Source organism: Vigna unguiculata, chromosome 7, assembly GCF_037176805.1.
Source record: "Vigna unguiculata cultivar grain cowpea cultivar isolate G323 ecotype 2 chromosome 7, ASM3717680v1, whole genome shotgun sequence".
Lineage (NCBI taxonomy): Eukaryota > Viridiplantae > Streptophyta > Magnoliopsida > Fabales > Fabaceae > Vigna > Vigna unguiculata.
This window is the reverse complement of record NC_140798.1, coordinates 39264-62182: the sequence shown is the minus strand read 5'-3', so window position 1 is coordinate 62182 and position 22919 is coordinate 39264. Positions and strand designations below refer to the sequence as shown.

Genomic DNA, 22919 nt, shown 5'->3' with positions numbered 1-22919 from the left:
TCTGTTGTTCTGAAGTTTGTTAGGATGAGGAGTGTGTGAAAAAACGTCAAAAAAATTGTGTGTGGGTTAGAGAAGTGTGTGTTAGTGTGAGATGTGGAAAGCGAGAAAAATCTGCCACGTGGAGTCGATACAGTGGGTAAGGATTTTTAGGTGAAAAAGAAAAAGACAGGGTGTGGATAGAAATATGGATCGGACTTTATGAGAGGAGAACATGGGTGGTAGTATTCTTTAAGTGACTAAAAAACTGACAATTGCAAGTGACAAGTGATCCGCAAGCACAAGCAACAACGGCGAACTATGTACGATATGAAGATGAAATGCAATCAACACAATATGTCAATGCCACTCAAGCTCGACAGAAATAAAGTCATTCATTCATTCAAGATATTTTGACAAGGTATAGACATCACAAAAATGTTGCTCGCACAGAACCTAATCATAAAATTGGCCACTCAAATCAAAAATAGGCAAGATTAAATTCAAAAACGCAACAATACATTGATGAATGTCATACCAGAAACAGAAAAGGAGTGGACTGAGGCGCAAATGCGAGCAATCGAACCAAATAACCCAATCGAGCAAATGCGAACGGCGGCAATCGTGGACTGAGGCGCAAATGGAGGTGCAAATGGAGGCGAAGGAAGGAGAAAGGAGAAAGAGGTGAAACAAAAGAGGGGAAACGAAGAGGAGAAAAGGAGAAAGGAGAAACGGAGAGCGAACGGAGAGGTGAGCGAACGGAGAGGTGAGCGAACAGAGAGCGTCACATCCAAGGATCCTCGCCCAGCTAGAATGGCAGCAGCGAGAATGGCGAGGTTGCGGAGGAAGGAGAGGAATCAGATGGTCTGAGAGGCGTCTGGCTCGTCGAGGAATAGTTCCTCAGGCACAAGGAAGGCACTATGGAGGCAATCGACCACGATGTCGAGCATGAGAGCGGAGACGAAGGTGGAGCTGACGCTAGTGATGAACACGACGAAGACGGTGAGCCCAATAACTAGGGTTTCAAAATCTTTAACCGATACAAAGCTCAATTGATTTGTGTGGTGTGTTGAACTTGCTCTTTTCGGTGGGTTTTTATCTCTTTATCCTACTCTGTTGCGATTTAAACATTTAAGAGACACTAAATCAAACACTCATTTAGTCTGTCCAAAAGAATATGAATTCAAGTTTTTTAAATTTCAATTTTCTATAATTTTGATAGTTTTATTGTATAATTAGGAAAATTTATTGAAACAATTTTAATTTATTGTTTGATGCAGAGTATTTTGCTGGAGAGAAAGAAAGTGTTTTGCAAGTAAGTTCATGTTTTGCAAAAGGTGCAATGGTGCTTATCATTGTTCGGTCTGCAACCTCCTCATAAGGTAGAGTTTGTAACCTTACTAGTGAGCTTAATATTAATTTTATACTAATGTTGGGAATTGAATTGGGAATTGTTGTTGAGTTAAAATTCCTGATGTGAATATGACCTGAATTGGTTACTGCTGCTGTCACATAATTTTTACTGTCACAGCTTAAAAATTTTTGCGGCCATGTGATTTGATGTTGTCATAGTCCAGTAAGGGTAACTGCTGTTGTTGCCATGTTTGTGTCACAACTAGTTGAATGAAATTCTTGGACCTGTGCATAGCATTTTAATATAGCAAGTAAACGCCATTTGAAACCAAGTATGAATTAATTAAATACACTTGCATAGTTTGAGCATAAATTTACTATGTCTCAATTTAAACGCCATTTGAAACCAAGTATGAATTAATTAAATACACTTGCATAGTTTGAGCATAAATTTACTATGTCTCAATTTAAGTTGATGTGAATTTGGTTAATAACTCTGTTTTTATGTTGTGCTGATTTGCTTAACGTTGCCAGTTGGATTCACGAATACCAATCATATAGTTCCTTTGATAATACAAAAGTAACTAGTTTATTGTTATTTTAGTCAGTTTTCATTCATAAATTGATAAACTAATATGAAATTAGAAAGATAAATATAACTGCTGGAATATGGTGCAATAAGGAGAAATGAGCGGCACTAATAAAGTCAAACAGTTTAGAATTAATAGTGATAAGTTTTGTTATCAATTTTAGAGCTAAAGCATCACTTCTTTTTTTTATATGATTTTTGCCTTGATGTAGGTAGTTGACTTTTCTTTTCGGCAATATTTTCATAATGTTTCTTTCGAGTGCTCGTGAATCTATAAAAAGTAATAATACATTATTTTTAATAATTTTGTTAATGTGTTTTAATATTACTATGGTGTAATGTACACTGTCAGTATGCTACCAGTTTTTTTATATTTTATTTTAACCGTAGTTTTCAATCACGTACCAATTGTTAGGAATTGTTTTGCAGTTCAATTTTGAAATGCTAGAGTGGGAGGGCAAGGATTTCTTAAAAGATGTTCTGTATCCAATCTAAGGCCTATAAACGTGAAGGTTGAATATTTCATTTTTCAGGTGTTTCTGCTGTAGTCCAGGTTGAAAGTCTTCAATGCTATGCATTTCTTTTATAGCCTGGAACTAGATAGATAGAAACTTGGACTTTTAGTTGACTTTTATCTACACTCTTTAAGAAATAATTAAATTAATAGTTAAAGAAAATATTTTGGAAGAAAAGTAATAATTTTTGTCTTTGTCAGTTTATTAGTAAAATCTATATTTTTAATATTTATTTTTTATCATAAATATTAAAGGTAAGTAGGGATATTTTAATGTATGATCATGTATACAGCTTTATAGTGTGTATTGTACCATGGTGTTAAGTTTTATAATTGTTGAGTAACTTACGAGAATAAAGTTACTAGCTATTAAAAGATAGTTACGAGAACCCTTAGAGCACACAAAATCACTTGACGAAAGCAGGTTGCTCTCTATTGTTTTTCCAAATTGTTTTGATGGTATCTTATGTTGCTTCTCGATTGTAGAGCATTTATGTAAACCAACAGATTCAAAGACACATTTTCTCCTTTTCGTCGAAGGGATGTCTGGCTTCGTAGTTTTAGCATTTGTTATTTCTCTCCTTAACAAATCATTTGGTTTGCTTAGATGCCAAGTCCAGTACACCACCAATATTAATATTAGAATTTTTAACATCTAGTTGACCCTTATAATGCTTAGGAAATTTTTTTGCAGTCTGTTAGTATCCCCATACAAAAAAATCATTGGCATCATCATTAAAAACAAATGAGACACAATTATTGCATTGTATTTACAAAAAATACCTTTTGAGCTTGTCCATGAGCCACAGTAAATTCCTTAAGTGCTTGAAAAACTCTACTTAGAAAATTTTAGTATAAATTCCTTTTTCCACAACTTAAATTGGAGTTAATTTTGAATGTGTGACTTCATAGGTATTCTTCCTATCTTTTATTTATACACATGTATGTATCTATGCATTATTTTGAATATGATTTTATGTTTAAGGTGAGGTCATACATTTTGTGTTGTATCTTTTATCTATAATTCTATTTTTTAAGCTGATGTCGCAATTAAATGTTCATAGCAGTTTATCATAGTATAAAGTGGTTGTTGTTTTACAGGGAGAAAATAATGACAACTGCAAGGAAAGAGAAAAAGAGAGAGAGGCTCGAAGAGAAGAGAAGCCTAAGAAAGCAACTTTGTTGGAAAAGGTTAAAGTCAATCCTAATGTTACTCATACACATAATGTTGGAAAGGGTTTATCGGTACAATAGGATAAACCCTTGAAGGAAATATGTTATATTATGAATTTCAGATTTCCATTTATTTTTAGTGAAAAGTATTTTGTATTGCTGGAGAGAAGGAAGTTAAGGTTTGCTTATTGGGAAAGAAATAGAGGATAAAATGGTGTTTCTAAAGGTGACAGTGATTGAGGACAACAACCACCTTTTAATAGGAACTGATAATAACTGGTATGAGCAGTCATGTACTGTTAGATGCTAGTATAATAATATCAGTCATGTTGGCAGTTATGGGTAGAATATGTGCTAGAAAATAACTTGCATTGCGTCAGCAGTTCTTTATTAGAATTAGATACTACTGTGATGACAGTTATTCGTAGAGAATAACTGATGGCAGTTATTTAGAAGTTGTAGAGTGTGTAATTAGGCAAAGGGGATTGCTATTTGCAGTTTGTTTGCCGAGAATAATACTGTGTAGGATGTCTGTCGGACAGCAAGTGCATTGCTTTGCTACATTGTTTTTGATTTCATGTTCTGCGTGCTGGTTCACCTATTGGTGCTCTATCACTTTTAGATTCTAAAGTTTTAGCATTTTTTGCTGTGGAAAAAAAAATCTGATTATGTCTTTGTTATAAGAAACATTTAATTTGCATTTACTTCAAATTAAGCATACTACTTGACTGTAACAATGTTGCTGGTCTGTATACAATAATTATAGTTAATGAGTTCACATTTGACCAAATTTTTTCTTATTCAAAGTTTGAATAACCAGTTACCTAGTTCTATTTATTATCAATGTTTGGTTACTTATTCACAGGTTTGCACACATGCTCTCACAAACACACATATAGTTATAATTTATGCTTATCTATGGGTACATCTTTGATCTCTTGGTAATTTTTCATCAGCTTGAAGATGGGGATTCTATTGCTGCAAGCATGCTGCAGGGCTCTCAAATTAATAATGAAAAAGAAGCTGGTTTAATAACTAATTCCATTAATAGTGTCACTCAACTGAAGGAGAGGTTGTCAAGTCATAATCCATACAGAGGCAAGTCTGACTCCGTTAGGTTTGTTGAGTATTGGGTTCCTGTACAAATATCTAATATGCAGCTTGAACAATATTGTTCTATTTTACTGTCAAATGCTTCTATTCTGCGCTCCTCATCAAAGGTTGATAGCATTGAGGCTGTTCGTGATGTTCTTATATTAACTCGGAAGGTTAGGTTTTACTTTCTAAATAAATTGCATGCATATCATAACATCAAAAACAATATAAAGTTGCATGAAATAATGTATTTATTATTATTAGATGTTTAGTGCTAAACTGTTAACAAGTTCTTACTACTGAGCGATATAATTACAATGAGTATGACATCAATATAATCAATTCAGTATTATTAATAAAAATTGATTTTGTTTTATATTGAATTCATTTCAACATCCTATGCTGCATATGAATTGATGCTAATTCTGATTTGGTGTTTCTGATTCATAATTAAAATGAATTTGATATACTAACGTGTACTTTTTTTATATTTGATTTGGTGTTCTTTTTTATTAACTCCAGAGCTGTCAAGTGTTTGTGTATTTTCTTAATAGTTTATTTTTATTGTGGTATCTCTCGACAGTGTTGTAGTCATCCCTAACAAGGGTCTCGAACCGTCTCAGTATCTTGATTTTGATTTAAAAGCAAGTGGCAAGTTGCAACTTCTTGATTCAATGCTTGAGGAGTTGAGAAAAAGTGATTTAAGGGTGCTCATTCTTTTTCAGGTACACATTTCAGACTGTCTACCCATTAAGTCATTAAATTTACATCATCATCTATTAGTTTCTTTAGCTTCATAGTTATCAATCACAATGAGGAGTGGCTGACCACAAAAATGTTGTAGTTGGGTGACTTTCGTATCAAAGATTTTATATTATAGATATATAAATGCCAAAAACTATTCACAACTATAGGCACATTCATATTAACTGGCATGAGAACACTGGAATGAAGTGATAAATAAAAGACGGAATTAATACATAAGAATGGAACACATAAGTTACGTGTGAGGAGAGTCAAAAGAAGTTGAAAAAAGTATGAAGGCTTTCGAGCAAAGAGCTGAGTGAACAGAGATCCTTATATTGGAGAGCAGTGGTCTATTAGAAAATACTTGGGTTAGCTGGAAATGATACTGCTGAGCTAGGATAGATGAGAGATGAAAGCAGAGGTCATACTTGTTTTTTGTTGTAAAGAAGTTGAGGATGCAATTCATGTTTTTGAATAAAAATACATGTATTCTACACGACTGTGAAAAAGTGAATCATGAAAATACTGCAAAAATGGATTCTATAGCTAAAAAATTTGAGGTGTGGGCAGGGAGATGGTTTTTGGCTGTGATGTCATGGTTAGAGTCATGTAGCTTCCTAGGTTGATGTGTTATGGAGACAAAAGACTTTACGCCCGCTCAAGAGCCTAAGAATTTGAAGGGACTAATATTAAATTCTATTAGTTGGTATAACAACACTACCCTTCAACGTGAGATCCCTAAATTGTTCTAGAGAAGTCCTTTTGTGAATGCATTAGCTAACTAGAGTCTTGAAGGGACCTACATTGTATCTAGGGGTGTCAAATTGAGCCAATCTGGCTCACATGGGTTTACTCACTTCGGGTTGAGTTAAATACGAGTTAGCTCAACCTGACTCACTTTTTGGTGAGTAAAAAATTTTGCAACCCGGCTTGACTCAAGCTGTGGTGGATTAGTGTGTTGATGCACTTAAAGATGTTTTGTTCTTTCAATTTTTTTTAATATATTCATTGCAGTACAATCAAAGTAAATTGACTTGACTAATTTTTTATAGCAATATGATAAAAAATCTGGACAAGAAAAGAACAGAATTGGCTTTGTACATTTTGCAGAGAGGTCCAATGCTATGAAAGCACTGAAAGATATGAATTAGAAGGTAGCACATTGTCCAACCTTGTGTGATTGTTTTTGTGAATGTTTGTCAATATTCATTAGCTTTATTCTATGTTTCAGGTAAAGTTTTAGAGTGCTCTTTGGCAAAGCCACGGTCTGATCAAAAGTCTGGAGGGTCAAACACACAGAAGTCAGGACCAGGATTGCTTGCAAGTTATCCACAACATGTCGGTTATGGTTTGGTTGGCGGTGCCTATGGTGCACTAGGTGCTGGATATCATGCTCTAGGTCTTGCACAGGAGACATTTTTTTCATTTGTTTTTCCATTAGATATCTTTAGCTTGTTTCCAGATCTAACATCACTATATTATGGTCTTTATTTTTGTGTTAACAGAAATCACTGTATTGATGCTAAATAATGGAATTATAGAGCTACTAACTTCTACAGAATCTAAATCCTTATCGCATTGCATTTAAAGATGTTCAATAATATATTTCAAATTACATTAGAAATCATGCATATGCTACATGAAGTACTATTATGGTGTTGTAGCTATCTGATATAATTTTCGTGAAATTTATTGGAAAATTTTTGTTGACAAATTATAATTAAATTTTTTTCATTCTCATCCACTCAACTTGAATCTTGGATTATGATTAATCTTTCTTTTCATTACATTGTAAGATGGATCCAAGGCATACTGTAATTCCTGAACTTCTTTTCTCAAAATTATCAAAGTCAATTGCCTCCTGAGTTGACTATGTTCAATCCTGCATCGGTAATGTTTAAGACTGGATAACTTCTTTTATTTTTCAGAGTTTACATTTGTAATTATGATTCACATTTATATTGTAGGTTTCTGATCAAGAAAGTGTGCCAACTAATACAACAAGTTCTGTACATGAGGAAAATCATGTGATAGTTGAAGAATATAATATAATGTGGAAGCTAATTGAATCATTTTATGTTTTGAGAACCATTGCAGTACTTCATGATAGTTTTTGCTGACTAATATTGTACTTGAATTTGAATTTGAATTCGTATATTTGTTATACTTTGATATACATTTAGTCATCTATAAATAATGTCAATTTGATGAGTTTATATCTATTTATGTATAATTTCATTAAATATAATTAAAAAAATAGAATAAATGTAAATAATTGTGATTGAAAAAATATATATGAATACATAAATGATAAATGAGTAAAATAATATAATAATAATAATTTAAAAATCTATGGTACTTTACAGAGGTTTTGAAACCTATAATATTTTATGGAGGTTTTGAAGCCCAGGGTATTTTAGGGGGTTTTGAAACACATGGTATTTTATGGGGGTTCTGAAACCTATGTTATTTTATGGAGGTTCTAAAACCTATAGTATTTTATGGAGGTTTCAAAATCCACGATATTTTACGGAGGTTTCAAAATTCATGGTAATTAATCGGGGTTTTAAACCCACAAAACTTAACTGAGGTTTTAAAACTTATGTTAAATACAAGAGGATAAAAAATCTCCGTTATTGATTGGTGCTTCCTGGGGTTCGTAAAAACCCTGGTTAACACATTCTTCAGGGATGATTTAGCGGGAGAAATCGAAACTCCGGGTAAAGAACTTAGTAGAGGTTTTAACCCTGAGTAATGTAAAAATAAACCTCCGTTAAAAATATTTTTTCTTGTAGTGTTCGTAACGTTAATAGACTTAATTTAAAAGAAAAAAATCTATATTACTAAATCAAAAGAAGATAATTCAAATTTGATTACAGGATTAGCAGGTAGTCTAATATTTACTTTCTCCAAGAAAAATACAATTTACTTAGCAATAGATTTGATGAGAAAATACAATAAAAATAAAAATAAAAAACGCTATTAAATTATTTTAAAACAAGAGTGCAGTAAACCATATAAATAAAAGGATAACGATAAAATGATTTTATAAAATTATAAAATTATAAAATTATAAAATTATAAAATTATAAAATTATAAAATTATAAAATTATAAAATTATAAAATTATAAAATTATAAAATTATAAAATTATAAAATTATAAAATTATAAAATTATAAAATTATAAAATTATAAAATTATAAAATTATAAAATTATGAAATTATGAAATTATGAAATTCTAAAATTCTAAAATTCTAAAATTCTAAAATTCTAAAATTATAAAATTATAAAATTATAAATTATAAAATTATAAAATAAAATATATATTTATATATTTTGTAATTTTGTAATTATGGAATTATGGAATTATATATTTTTATAATTTGTTAATTTTTGTAATTTTATATTTTTAATTTTCTTTTATAATTTTCCAGTTACATGTTTTATATTTTATAATTTTTTTTTTGCAACTTTTTTGTAAATTTAAAAATTATTTTCTTTAAATGTAATCAATATAGGAAAAGATCAAGTCATAACCGTCTTTTGTAACAAATAATATCTGCAACATTTATGGAAAATGAGAGTGCAAGATAACTGTCACATCATAAAGTTAACAGACACACTTAAGAGTAGGGATTCAATTGAAAAGTTTTAAATTTGAAGGAGAGACCACAACAATTTATTGGGGACGCCAATTGAAAGTTCCCAAAAAGAGACTTAAAACATAATTAAGTCTTTATTTTAATGTATAAAAATTTTAAATTAAATTTAAAACGTATTAGTCAACTTAAGTATTAGTTCAGAGTGTAAGGTCGTGAAAGAGAAATTTTTTTTCAAATTCTACTTATTTTAAGGGTATTTAAATTTCTAATAATTTAACTAATTGAAATACTTTAAAAAATATTTATATTTTAAATATTTTTTAATTTCTCTTTTCAAACAAAGCATTTCATTACAAAAAAATTTAAATTCTCCAAAAAAAATGAATTGCTTTATTAGAATACTCTATCCAACTACACCTTGAGGTTCTTTCAAAAACATAAGATTCATGTCATTAATAGTGCACATGATTGAAGTTGCATATTCTAAAATGTTGTGATGAAGCTCGGAACATTCAAAACATCACATAATCAATCAGTTTCATGGGATAATATCTTCCAAATCGTGACGGATTCCATATTGATAAAATCAGGGCATTTGATGGAACATAGCAATAATCCAATAACACTAATATTACTGTAATATTGTATGAATATCATAATTTTGATCAATTATAATCTAATTTACATTAATCAATTAATAGAAGTTAGACAAAATAATCATAATGGTGGTGTGAGTATGCCATTGATAAGATTATCTCAAGAACAAAGACTCTTGGTGTTCAATAGAAGGAGAGCAATGATTTGAACAAGAAAATGAAACAAGATAACAACACAAACACAATTGCCAAATTAAAATGAAGGAAAACAAGAAGAATATGGAAGCATAAGAAGATGGTAATGGAGCAAGGGAGCATGCCACTCATAGTGGGGTCATAAGGCTAACCAACCCTTGGAGATAAGTGATGTTGTGTCGTCACTTGATTACTTAAGACAAGGCAAAGGAGAACCTCCACTCCTTGGAGGAAAAGCTCACGAAAATGTGGTTGAAACAATATAGAAAATACTCAAATTGATCAACCATCGTACATGTCAAAGAGCACCCCTTAAATAGAAAGTTCTAGGGGCCTCTAAACAAAAACCAAAAGTGCAAAAGGGTAGCTAAACAATTACAAAACTCTAGCCTCTAGAAACTAGGTTAAACCTAATACATAAGATGACAAAAATGGAGTAGACTAGGTGGTTTCTTTGTGTGAATTTCGTCCAAGGTACAAGGAGGACCATATGTTCATATTGCTTTATGTGTTATGCTTTATGTTTTCCTCTCTCATCCACATCACACATGTTTTATGCTTTATGCTTTCAATGTAGACATGTCTTAATCCACTCCCATTAGTGTTCATTCTCTCCTAATTACCATAAGCAAACCTACAAAACAAATAAATAAGGATTACCATGTCAACTAAGGTCAACAAGCCAACCTAAGTCAATGGCCAACAAGTTAACCTAAGTCAATGGTCAACAAGTCAACTCAAGTCAATAGTCAACAAGTCCATCAAAGTCAAGTCAACCAAAGTCAACTTCGGAAAATTCAAACATAATGAAAGCTAAGACAATGGAAGGGATTAGGTAACTCCCTATCTAAACATATGGGTTCTCCAAACCATATGTCTTGGGCCACTATCCTTGGTAAGGGTCAAGCCTACATCATCCTCCCCTTCTTTGAGAGAATTTGACCTCAAATTCTTGAAACCCTTGTTAATGGAGCTTGACTTGAGTTGAGGAAGTAATTTCTCTTGAGATCTTTCTCCATCTTTTCTAAGGATTCCAACCCTAGCCTTGGAGAGGCCATGTTACTTTTCTAAGTCACTCTTCCTCTCTTGCTTGTGCCTTTGTTCTTCTTTCTTGGTTTGGGAAGAAGAGGAAGAATGGTGGTGCACATCTTGCTTTGGAAAACTCTTTTTGTAGGCAACTAACACCTTGGTAAAGATCCTTTTTCTTTTTCTTCTTTTTCTTCTTTTATTATATTTTCATCCTTATTAACTACTAGAAGTCATAGAGGTAGTAAAGTGATCTTTTTCCCATGTATGAAAAATATGTATTTGTTGGTATGGCCATCATGTAAAGTTGTTCATCAAATTGTCATGGCCTACCTCGTAAGATATGTGTGACTTCCATGAGAACATCACATAGGACCTCATCTTTGTAGCTTTCTATTGAAAAGTTAATTAGGACTCGTTTATTGACATTTATTTCTCCCTCCTTACTTATCCAAGTAAGCTTGCAAGGCTTAGCATGAGGAACGATTTCTAGGCTAAGTTTTTCCACCAACCTTGTGCTAACCACATTGGTACTACTTCTTCCATCAATAATTAAAGAGCAAATCCACTTATTAATGATGCATATTGTTTGAAAAATGTCTTATCTTTGAGTTGGCTTACCTCACTTTGAACTTGGTCTATCATGTGCCTCACTAACATAGAGACTCCCTCACAAGTTTTAGTTTTACTAGAGGAAGAAGATTCTTCTCTTGAAGGAGAATGGGGAGATGGGTGCTCACTATCAACATCATCACTCTTCTTTAAGATTATAGTCCTCTTGGTTGGACAAGTCAAAGCAATATGCTCATACCTAAACATTTAAAACATTTAATGGAACTTAATCTTTGAGAAGTGGAATGGAGAGTATGACCACTTGGTGACTTACTTTTACTTGGTGGTTCTTGGTGAAACTTAGAAAGGGACTTATCATGTTTCTTTTTATCCTTTCCCTTCCATGAGTGATTATAGTAGTGGTTAGGTGAGTAACTCTTCTTTGCCTCTCTTTTCCTTTCCAATTGAGGACAAGCCTGTTGTTGAAGGGAGTGACGTTGTTGGAAACCCAACAAGTTTATGGGCTGAAAGAGCCATTGGTCCATGAGGGGCATATGACACCTAAGATATGGAAGGTTTATGTGCGCAAAAGAAAGAAGGGAAATGGGGATGCTGAGGTGGCATGAGTAAGTGGAGAGGTCGCTAGAGGTGAGAGAGTATTTTCTGTTACTTAGTCTGATGAGGCAAAAAGGGCAAGGCACTATGTGATTCTCTGTTATAGGAGCTATGCTCTGGGCAATTGGAGGTTTCCTCCTATTGTAGTTTCCTTTTCATTGCAAATAACATACAAATCACAGTGCCCTCATTTTCTCTGTTCTTTTTTATCACTATATTCTTTGGTTTGTAACATAATTACTAATTATTTAAATATATAAGACAATAATCAATTATAAGATAGTAATTGATTTAAAAGATAATTAATTGAGTATGTCATATGCGGGAAAGTATAACTATGGATATTATTGTCATACTAACTTCATTGACACCACAGTTAGCAACAAAGTGCTGAGAGATGGATTTTTTCCTTGAGTTACCTGAGCACAAAGATTATGATTGGCTAAGTGATGTCACAGAAACAATAATGTTTTTTCTTTGAAACTGGATCCCATCTAATAATAAAAATGTAGCTAATGTCAGTTTGTTGTGAACTGCGTAGAATGAAATTACCTTCTTGAACCAAACTTGAAACCAGATCCATTTTTGTTGCATAGAAAGTGTGCACATGTATTATTGGCAGTCATCACATGTAATTTCACTCTGGTTCAACAGGAGTTTGCGAAATGGACACTGCTGATAATGATGGTCGTAGGAGAAGGTACAAACTAGGCCCTAAATATGGTATCAATGATATGGGAAGAAGCCAAGAACCTTTGTCAAACCTGCAAATTAGACAAGCATTAAAATATGTGCTACATTGTCTTTTATTCCCTCCGTTCCACAATAACTGCAGTTTAAGGTTTTCACACACAGGTTTTTTTTAATCAAAATAGGTAACCAAAACATCATTGTCTCGACTCTAATCTCAACTAGGTTGACACTTCTCACACAGATTAAGAATAATAAGTATATCACTTTTTGAAATAATTTTGCTAAAATAGTCTCACTTTTTCAATAAATAAATTGCTCTGAATGAGAAAAAAAGAGTGATTAATTTGAGGATAAACTAGGAAGAGAAAGAATTAATACTTCATTGGAATGTGAGAGCATCAGTCAATTTGGAATTTTTTTTAAATAACTAAAACCGCAGTTATCATGGAACGGATGAAGTATATAACTAGGACTAGGAACTGAATGTAAAAATTAAACTAAGAACTTATATGGCAAGTAATTTACCATTTTCGTGCAGTCATGTCGTTGTATACCCAGAATGGTGCAAATGTGGAAAGTACAATAAAATCAATGGAGGTAATATGAATCTGCAATATGAAAACTCAACCTTAGCACCTAACATTTCCAATTTTATGAAAAATGAACAGTGTAAATCATGAACATGAAGTCTAAGAACTGCATTCTAATGTAGTCATGAACTTGGCCTAGTAGACCAGCAATTGTTGAATTTACATTAGCATTTCATTTAGCAAAGATCACGATAACAAGATTGAAAAAGTCTATGACACTGCTAATGCTTATATAATGAATACAATGAATAGTCATGCCAACTTGTTGAAATGGTGGGTATGAACTTACAAATTTGCTTTCCCTAAAGTACTGGTAAAATTCTTTCCACACATCTTGTCCAGCTAAACCAGCATAAATTATGATGGCTACCCCTGCAACAAGTGATATCTGATGTGCAAGTACGATAAGTTACATCCTTCAATAAAATAAATTAAAAAGAAGAGACTACTGAGATTATGCTATACATTTGTCCATAGGGCTATTCCCATGGATCTTCCATAAAAGGGGCATGCTGACAAGCATGTCTAGGAAGAAAGTTTTTCAATGAGGACTAATAGAGGGCCTTTTGAAAACTATTACAAATCATCATGGTTGTTCAATTTCATCATGATCATATTCTGCTTTTATTGATCAGGTAAGTTTAAGAATGAAAAGAATAGGAAGAGGAATCCAAAACGTTAAAAATAGATTGATTTCATCAAACAATAAGACTAAAAGCAGTTGAATATGAAAACCTTCCAAATATTTTTCTTTCACTGCACCAATGTATGCAGCAGGTTGTGTGTGTGTTTTCTAATGACATACAACTATGATGTTTTTATATAAAACACTAAGGGGCAACCTCTGCAATGGCTTTTTTTAATCATTTTATAACTCAAATCTACACTGCATTTTAAGTGTTTCGCCAATGATAAACATGAGATTGCAAATGGGTTGTTTTTTTTCTTATGATCATGCAAAATCACCTAACTATGGAATCAGGTTGAGATGAGCATTACCAATGCAGTTACTTTTGATTCCAGAAAATTCAAGGGCCATGTTTTAAGCTGAGTTTCTTCAACAGGAGGTGCTGGCGGTTTCCAAAGTACAAAATAAGGAAGAAGTACATATGCACCTCCAAAACATGAAAGTATCAGGAAGGGCCATACAGGAATACTGTTTTTTGAGCTGTAGAACAACAAAAGGAAGATATGAAACTAGCTTCAGGTATTATCAAATAGGACATATACATAAGAAAACACAAATTATTGTATTTATGCTGGCACAAGGGAGGGCGGCAAGGCTTAATAAACTATGTATTTGCAAATTAATTCAATGTTTATGGTTCACAATTTTTGTTGTACGATTCAACTAGGCAGCAATTTGTATCATCTATTGAATCTGAAATGGTTAGAAATCTCGCATGGACTAAAAATATGATCAAATTATAAATATACATATTTATATATATATATATATATATATATATATATATATATATATGGATGCGAACTCTACCATACAAACTTATTTTGTAAGATTGAATTAGGCTTAAAATTAATGTTTTAAGTCAAATGACACTGAATAGTATGATACATGAATGATTTGGTACAACGTGGTGCTTACTGATATTAATCACATAATTAGATTTGTTGTTTTCTCCTTTTACTTTTCTTTTACCAGTTCTAGTGAAAGATATTAAGAATTTATATAAGCTTAAAAGGTTAAATGAAAAGTTTCTTCCATAAGGTTCCCTCTTTTCTCTATGTTCTTCTAGTCATGCTCAATTCGTAGAACTATAAATTTTCATAACACAACTAAAAGATAGAGGTTTATGAGTGGCTTGAAATCTGATGAAAGAAACATATTACTTATGTTGGACAAATATATATATATATATATATATCAAAGGAAAGTACCTTCTTCCTGTAGGAAGCAAGAGCATGCTATATACCAATGGCCACAAGCCCATTATATACCACAATGATACTAACACTTCATTCATTCTGAAACCATCATCCCCTTTCAGATTCAGGAGCTTTTTCAGGAAATATAAATCCCTTGACTGAAAGAAAGTAAAACCTCACAGGTTAAGTCAAAAGAAAAGGAAAAATAAAAGCATAGGAAGATAAAAACTGCAAAGGCTACTTTCTGTGATGAATCCAAGACCCTGCACAAGTGGGGGGCATTGAGTATAATCACATACTATTACATCAATATATGAGTCTCTCACTCAACTGCAGGGTAATACATAAATTTAAGGCTGTAAAAGAATAAAAGTTTAATACAGTAATTGTAATTTCACAAAAATGTGGAGGTGCAACTATGTACCTTATAATGACTCTGGGTTCGCCACCGACTACTTCTTTGCTCTTATAAGAGGACCAAAGAGTATATTGAATCCTTAAAGATCCTACACAGTATATTGATTTCCTATTTTAGTCCATGAGGGACTCTAACATTGTTGAATCTCTTTAGACCTGCCACTAGTTTCCCTCAGCTCAACTAGTTTTGCCAACGATTCTAGCAAAAATCCTTTTGTGGATAATAACTATAATTTTGATTCTCAAATAATATTAGAAGGTTTTGTTGTTGTGGTGGAGATTATATTTCTTCTACAATTATTTTTCATTCTCAAATGAACTGATATAAACAAATCACAAGTAATACACATACGAATATCCAATCTTGGTTCGAAAATACAGCATATATTACGATTAGCATATTCCAAAATGGAAGGAAGAGTGAAGAACATACCGGGGTCTGGTTTGGGGTGAGAAAGAAGACATAGTAGATGAGTGCTGCCCACAGGAGAAAGAGCAAAAAGGAGGTTGTCCAGTCTCTTTCGTCATTCCCACCAACTTCGCTCTCTTTCTTGAAGCTATGGCAGATTTGGACACCACTCTTTTTCTGAAGCGGAGCCAACAGGGTTTTGGGTCTTGCTCTCACACCAAGTGGTTTTGGCATTTGTGAAACTCTGAGAGGAGGAAAATTGTTGTGGGGCTGAAGTGAAGCTCTCAAATTTGTCTTCTTGATGAGAGTGGGAAAGTTGGGAGAGAAGAAAATGGGTTGAGCCAACAGCATGTTCACTACAAAAAAACATGTAAATACCGACGTTTATTTTTGTAATTTACGTCATTTTTAACTGTCGTTATTTACTTGAGCGACGGTTTCTTGAAATGTCGTAATTCTTGCTGTCACAAAGTATAATACGGCGGTTATATAGGCTTTTTGGATTCGGACACAATTTTTTGTTGATTGGCTAAAACGGCTCTGGTGGGATCAAAGAGGGTAGAATCTTCTAAGTTATGTTGTTGCATCATGTTGGAGTACAAAGTATTTAACAAGTTTTGTCTTTGCATGTGTATGCTTTATACATCTTGTTGGAGTGCAATGGCCAACTTCAAGGGATTTCTTCGGGTAAATGGAGACAATTAAAGGGCTTTACTGTATTGATGTACTCTTGCTTTCTGCAGCAGGCTCTGTTCTTCGTTAATTTTCAGGTGGATATTTTATCCTTCAAGAAAATGAAGTTCCTCCCTTTCTAAAAGTTTTCTTCTTTTCATCATAAAAGAAACTGGCTAGAAATGTAAGATATAAAACTTAAGAAACACGTTCTTTAGTAAGATGGCATCAATTTGAGTGGCAGCACTACATGGTACCTATTAGAAGGGAGGTTGGAGTACGATGGCATTGGCATGTAAAGCTTTGTTCTTAAGTGAAAACAAGATTTCTATTAGCAGGTTATGCTATATTATAATTTAAAATCACTTACCGAAGTCCAACAGGGTCCATGAGTTGGGCTTTGTATCTCCTGTTGGAATTTTTCCATATTTTTTCTCAGCTCGATCTCTCATCCTGGACCTAAAACGCAATATCAACAAAAATGAAATCCTCAAACATTGCCTTCTCAGTACAAAGATATCAATGACAAAGCCCTTACCCGATAGCATCAATCTGCGGACGGGAAAATGCTGTAGCTATGATAAAAAATCGGGTCCAGTAAACAAGTGGCTTCACAAACAAGACCTTCATATCTGCTGCCTTAACCTCGCTTGCAACCGAAGCCAATTCCATAGCAACTACAAATATGACACTTAGCAATTAGACACTATTGAGGCTCATTATATTTCTCCCTCTAATAGTTTTATATAAGCAGAAAGTAACTGAACTAGTTTTTCGAACAGTTGAACCATTAGGTTTCGAGAGAAGTGAAACCAATTTATCAGCACTCGCACACACAAAAGGATATTAATAATTACACACTCCAAGAGACTGAATAGGCTATGATTATTCCATTGTAACCAACAAAGTAAACAAGTGGCTTCACAAACAAGACCTTTATATCTGCTGCCTTAACCTTGCTTGCAACCGAAGCCAGTTCCATAGCAACTACAAATATGACACTAAGTAATTAGACAGTATTTGAGGCTCATTATATTTCTCCCTCTCTTAAATAGTTTTGTATAAGAAGAAAGTAACTGAACTAGTTTTTCCAACAGTTGAACCGTTAGGTTTCTAGATAAGTGAAACCAGTTTATCGGCACTCGCACACAGAAAAAGATATCACACTCGAAGATACTGAATACCCTATGATTATTCGATTGTAACCAACAAAGTAACACGTACAAAGCTTCCAGGGACATTGTTCCCTCCTCACACAGGATAGCAATAATCCTGTTCACTCCCCTTTACAAAAACCTTCCTCCTAAGACAAGGCTACCTATCCCTATATATAAACTTCCATTGAAAGTCTCTCCCCCCTCCAAACTACCAGACAACAACCTATAACCACCTATTTTTTAACAACTTTCCTCCTAACATATACCTTCCTAGTCCTATCATGAACACACTTGTATTAGTATTTAAGGGAAAATAACATGATCTTACAGAAAGATTCCATGGTACAGAACATTAAACAGAAAAGTAAAAACTAATGTGAGAAAACATATGTACAAATTAGGTGTTAGCAGAGGATTTTCTACTTCGAAACACACAAAGAAGATTGACTCAAGTACTTAATAAAATTATAACTGTACCACTAAAATTTATTTGTATATGTTTAATGTTATAACAATTAACATGGAGATTAACTGTGTTCACACATATGTAGTAATATTCTTAAAAACAGAATCTACTTACTCATCAATTAAGTCAGAATGACACAGAACTGAAAGCCTGGCCAAATTCAAGCACAACAGGTATATGGTGGAGAGTGGCCATGGAGGCATGGTAAGTACCATGATTTTTTTTACAACCACACATGAAAACAATTACATTTATCAGTTAAACAACGATATCAATAAAAAAATTTCACCAACAAATAGATAAACTAAACAAATTCAAAATATCAAACAAGCTGAGTCCAGTAAAAACATTGGAGCTTAGGTTATTTATTTAAATGAGGCTCCAATCACCCAACAAAGGTGAAGGCATATCAGGGTATTTATGGGTATTCACTTCCTTTTACAGCCCCATGGCAGCAAGAATATTCCTTATTTTCTTCTGCATTAATTTATTTCAACTTTATTCTCCCAGAATTTATGTTTCATAGTTGCATGTGTATCTGTGTACTTGGGGAACACACCCTAAAAGTCTAGGCTATTAAGGAGAGAGAACCATTCACTTCAATACATAATCGAACATCCATAGTTCTTTATGACACACCAACAACTGGCTTTGATACCAATTCATAAGTACTAAAACACTTGGAAATTCAACCTCAAAAGTTAGCCATTAAGCGGGCAAGAACAAAGCACTTAAATACTCCACCAAAGATTCCATGTTACTCAATGTGTGACTTAAGCACACCACAATAACCAAGTTCCTATCGCTGCGTAACCTCCAAAAATTGTATATATATTTTTAAATCTCTAAGTAATATACCTACCTAAAAACTATAGAAATGAACTCCCTACTTTTTAATATTGTTATTCCTAAATTGCTTTACAAGATTCTTATGTAATTTATCATCCTTCAGATAGTCTGACAGATGAATCTTCTTAAAGAAACCTGATATAATCCAAAAGGTTGAAAGACAGATTGTACATGAATGTAAACAAGGTGGAAATAAATTCTTTGACAAGACTTCTTTTCAGCTTACATGACAGGCTTTCAGCATCATCATCAATCTCTGCGCTAGCAGGCTTTTTGTCTTTTCTACTAAATACCACTTTTCCATAATTATTAATTAAATCTTCATACATGTCATCTGTGTCTTCATTTACATCCTGCAAAGTACACAAGTTTTGTTACTTACGTCCCCTTAATGATGATCATCAACTGCAATTAACATGACAAAGTTTACAAAAGTATCTAAATTTCCTTAGAAAGGGTGTCAGTTGAAATTTGATGTTATAAATCCATGCAGCATACAAACAAATAAAATGTGAAAGAGTCCTATAAAAGACAATTGACCTATATTCTCAATATTAGCAGTTAACATCCAAGTGAGTTCATAAGGTACACTGTTTTCAAGACTAGAATATATAGCGATGAATAACAAGGGGATTGGAAAAAGAAATGTGGCGAAGATGACAAGGTTCACTTGTTGTCATGATGATAAAGGACATGAAAACTAATACTCTTTTTTTTTCACCAAAATCAGGGTGAAATAGGTGAATTAAATTTGTATAATTGAAAACTTCAAAGCAAGCAATTGCATGATGTACCGTCCAAGGAATGGCCGACCTCAACATGCTCATTTGGATTCTGACTCGATCAATATTTATCATAAAACAACGAATTTCAGTCACAGGCCGAGGTGACGAGCATTTGGGCCGAGGTGGTCGAGGTGACGAGCATTTGGGCTGAGGTGGCTGAGGTGACGAACATTTGGACCGAGGTCACCGAGGTGACTAGCATTTGGGCCGAGGTAGCCGAGGTGACAAACAAATATCCCTGGATTTTAGGAATAACCACCCCCCATGCGAGATTTCAGGAGATAATAGTGGAGAAGTGAGTAGGTTGGTTAGCTAAAGATCTGGCAGTAAGATAGCCGTTTGAAGACTGAAAGACCCTATATATATATATGAGGGACGGGTGAAAGAGGGGGGGTCTTTGATGGCAGAGTTGATTCCCAGTTCTGGTTCGGTCCCTAATTCCAGACCGGAACACATGCCTAAGTCAACATTTTATAAAAGTAAGCTTTCAAATTTTCAATTCGTCACCTTCTGGAAGACAAAACTTTGTTGTTCCTTAGGTAGTTATAATGTTTTCCAACCAGAATTGGAGTTTCAAATCAATAATTGTCATAATAAAGGTTGGTAATCAATATATGTTAATAAGGTAAAACTCCAAATATAAACAAAAGGATACTTGTATTGTATCTAAGTCTTTTCTCCCTTGGAACCCAAAATTCAAACTCAACCCAGAAGATTTATGAAGTGCTAAATGTTATCCAAACTGTAACTGGACTTTAAAATGATATTATGCAGCTATATTAAATTAACCAACAATTTAAAAAAAAAAAAACCGAAAATTGCAAGGAACAAGATTATATTTTACCGAGAAAAAGCTGTCTTCGGCTTTTTTACCGAATGCGAAGCTTGAAAGTGAGTTTTGCTTCTTGGACTTGAAACCATTGATGGAGTGTTGCTGTAAATAAAGCTCCTTTATGCACCAACGGCTGAAAACCTTTCTGGGTCTGGGAGAACACTTGGCTTTGAGATGACCCAATTCGCCGGAAAAAATCACTGTCAGTACGGTGCCAGCACCGGCGAGAGACAGAACAGTGGATGATGGTAGCATCTATGAATAAGCCAATAGTCACAGTTCAACATGTGTCTACCATGAAACTACATATACAATTACCTTAATTCTTTTTTAATTACAAAGATGTCCAAAACATGATTAATCACTCAGAATCAATTAACAATCAGTCAAACTGATTAAGACAAACTTCATATCATAAACTTAACCAAGTGACCCTAGCTATAGTATATTACTAAAATCCAGATACTATCTAATGTATCAAGTATGAACAAAAGGTCAAAACAGAAGTTTTTAACAACTAAGTGATTTCTCTCAATCTCAATTATAAAATAAAAAACCTAATGACACAAAATGTTAAAAGTAAAAGTTGGTACATATTCATATTATGAAAAGTGAAAAATATCATATATTCAATTACATTAATGTTACGGGTGACTTCCTTTCCTATTTCTTTACGAATAATATACCTTTCTATGGTTCTAAATTTAACTTCATTAGGTTTTCAATTCCTTTAAAGAATTGTTAATTTTAACCCTCATAAATTTTAAATAAGATGTCCCATTTAATGCTAATATTTCCACGTAACCAAAACTATCTCTTAAAAAATATGAATAACAAACAAAAAATATAAAATTAGAACTACATTAAATAATATCTATTGTAGTAAAAACAAATTTTAATCTTTAAATCAATAATAAATGCAATAAACATGTGTAATCTAAGTGTATAATCTAAGTGTTCTTTGATATTTGCTTAGAACCATAAGTTTAAGAAAGACTAAGGATGAATTACCTCCAGTTTTGGCTGAGAAGACCCAAAACAATCAATTTAAGCCGCAATCCTTAATTGAAGTAAGAACCACTTGCAGAATAATCCCCGGATTGAAACTTGGGGTTAGGCCTAGACACAAGGTAAGATGGGGCTATTGTTTGATATAAAGGTAAACAAAGGGAGGAGAAACATTTCATTTCAAATTTTATTTCCACAAAACAGAGTATGTTGACATAAAGGCTAGCAACATACCATTCAAGCATTATCAGAGAGAAATAACAAAGAATACAATAACTTTAAAGCTAAAAGACATATAAGCATGGATACTTAAAGCTGCATACAAGACAAACCACGTGATTCTCTTTTAGTAAATCATAAATCTGCACACAGAAATTAGAGTTTCATAATATGGCTCACATCGTATTGTGCTAAAAAATTTCTCAATAATTAAAATGCTTACACCATAGCTCTTTCACAAAGTAGGCAACTAAGACAGATCATATTATCATGTTATCAAAAGACTGTTCTTTTCATTTCACTCAAAAGTAAAGTACATTCTTTTCTCTTGAAAACATTTATATGCAAATTACTGATGCTTGGCTCCAAGACTTTCAAATTGATTAGGCATGAGCAACTCTAGCATATTACAACTTCAATCATTTAAAAACTCAATAAACATAAAAAAGAAATAATATTAAAAGGTAACAAAGCTCTCGTTGAAGTTATTTTAGTGTAATGTTGTCTTCATTTTTTACTAGTAATGTCTGCAATACTACAATTACTCATTACACAAATCACAGAATAACCACCAAACAAATCACTTATACAAACAATGGACCCCATTTCACTCCCTATCTCTAGATCTCTTTCACTCTTTATCTTCACCCAAAACCCTTCTCCAAAATTTTTCAATGTACTCTGTAATTCTTGATTGTTTTATTTGTAAACAAATCCATCACATCAGTATCCATAACCCTCTTTCTATAGCCTAAATACTCACATAATCACATATATATATATAGGAAAGACCTAAACCAATAAACACACAATAAAGGTGCAATTACAACTTCACTGCAAAGGGGCATGCAGCACACACTGTCCAACAACAGGCACAGGTTGAAGAACCTGTCTGGCTTT

At 33.1% G+C, this 22919-nt stretch overlaps 1 protein-coding gene and 1 long non-coding RNA gene across 13 annotated transcripts; one reads left to right on the top strand and one right to left on the bottom strand.

Moving 5' to 3' along the window:
* Positions 1-838: 838 nt before the first annotated feature.
* LOC114171658 (uncharacterized) lies at positions 839-7663 on the top strand. 6 transcript variants are annotated; one of them, XR_014996472.1, is made up of 9 exons: positions 924-1063; positions 1257-1358; positions 2348-2471; positions 3534-3623; positions 4562-4873; positions 5284-5425; positions 6500-6601; positions 6679-7337; positions 7415-7663. It is a non-coding gene; the product is annotated as an uncharacterized LOC114171658 (long non-coding RNA). The 6 variants fall into 6 exon arrangements; XR_014996473.1 differs by lacking the exon at positions 7415-7663 and having other exon boundaries at positions 839-978; positions 6679-7014; XR_014996474.1 differs by lacking the exon at positions 7415-7663 and having other exon boundaries at positions 2348-2430; positions 6679-7014.
* A 2431-nt stretch (positions 7664-10094) lies between these two features.
* On the bottom strand, positions 10095-21939 carry LOC114193923 (uncharacterized). Of its 7 annotated transcripts, none has more exons than XR_014996470.1 (12): positions 21804-21939; positions 20805-21047; positions 19402-19528; positions 17242-17380; positions 17074-17162; positions 16056-16387; positions 15218-15363; positions 14318-14486; positions 13608-13706; positions 13254-13336; positions 12588-12799; positions 10095-10554 (listed from the first exon to the last, which is right to left on the bottom strand). XR_014996470.1 is itself a non-coding variant. In XM_085675434.1 (11 exons), the coding sequence occupies exons 2-11, from the start codon at positions 21045-21047 to the stop codon at positions 12673-12675; spliced, it is 1554 nt and encodes a 517-aa protein (XP_085531560.1). In that variant the 5' UTR covers positions 21804-21939; the 3' UTR covers positions 12308-12672. The 7 variants fall into 7 exon arrangements, 3 of the variants coding, with proteins under 3 accessions (XP_085531560.1, XP_085531561.1, XP_085531562.1); XR_014996469.1 differs by having other exon boundaries at positions 10095-10476; XR_014996468.1 differs by lacking the exon at positions 10095-10554 and adding an exon at positions 12308-12454.
* Positions 21940-22919: the final 980 nt, after the last annotated feature.

What these genes read in the sequence shown, in the direction of transcription:
- LOC114193923 (XM_085675434.1), bottom strand. Translation starts at nt 21,047, where the DNA reads ATGCTACCATCATCCACTGTTCTGTCTCTCGCCGGTGCTGGCACCGTA. An exon ending in CCGAAGACAGCTTTTTCTCG is followed by an intron (nt 19,529 to 20,804) that starts GTAAAATATAAT and finishes TGTACTTTGCAG; the next exon opens with GATGTAAATGAAGACACAGA. An exon ending in GACATGACTGCACGAAAATG is followed by an intron (nt 12,800 to 13,253) that starts GTAAATTACTTG and finishes TCTAATTTGCAG; the next exon opens with GTTTGACAAAGGTTCTTGGC.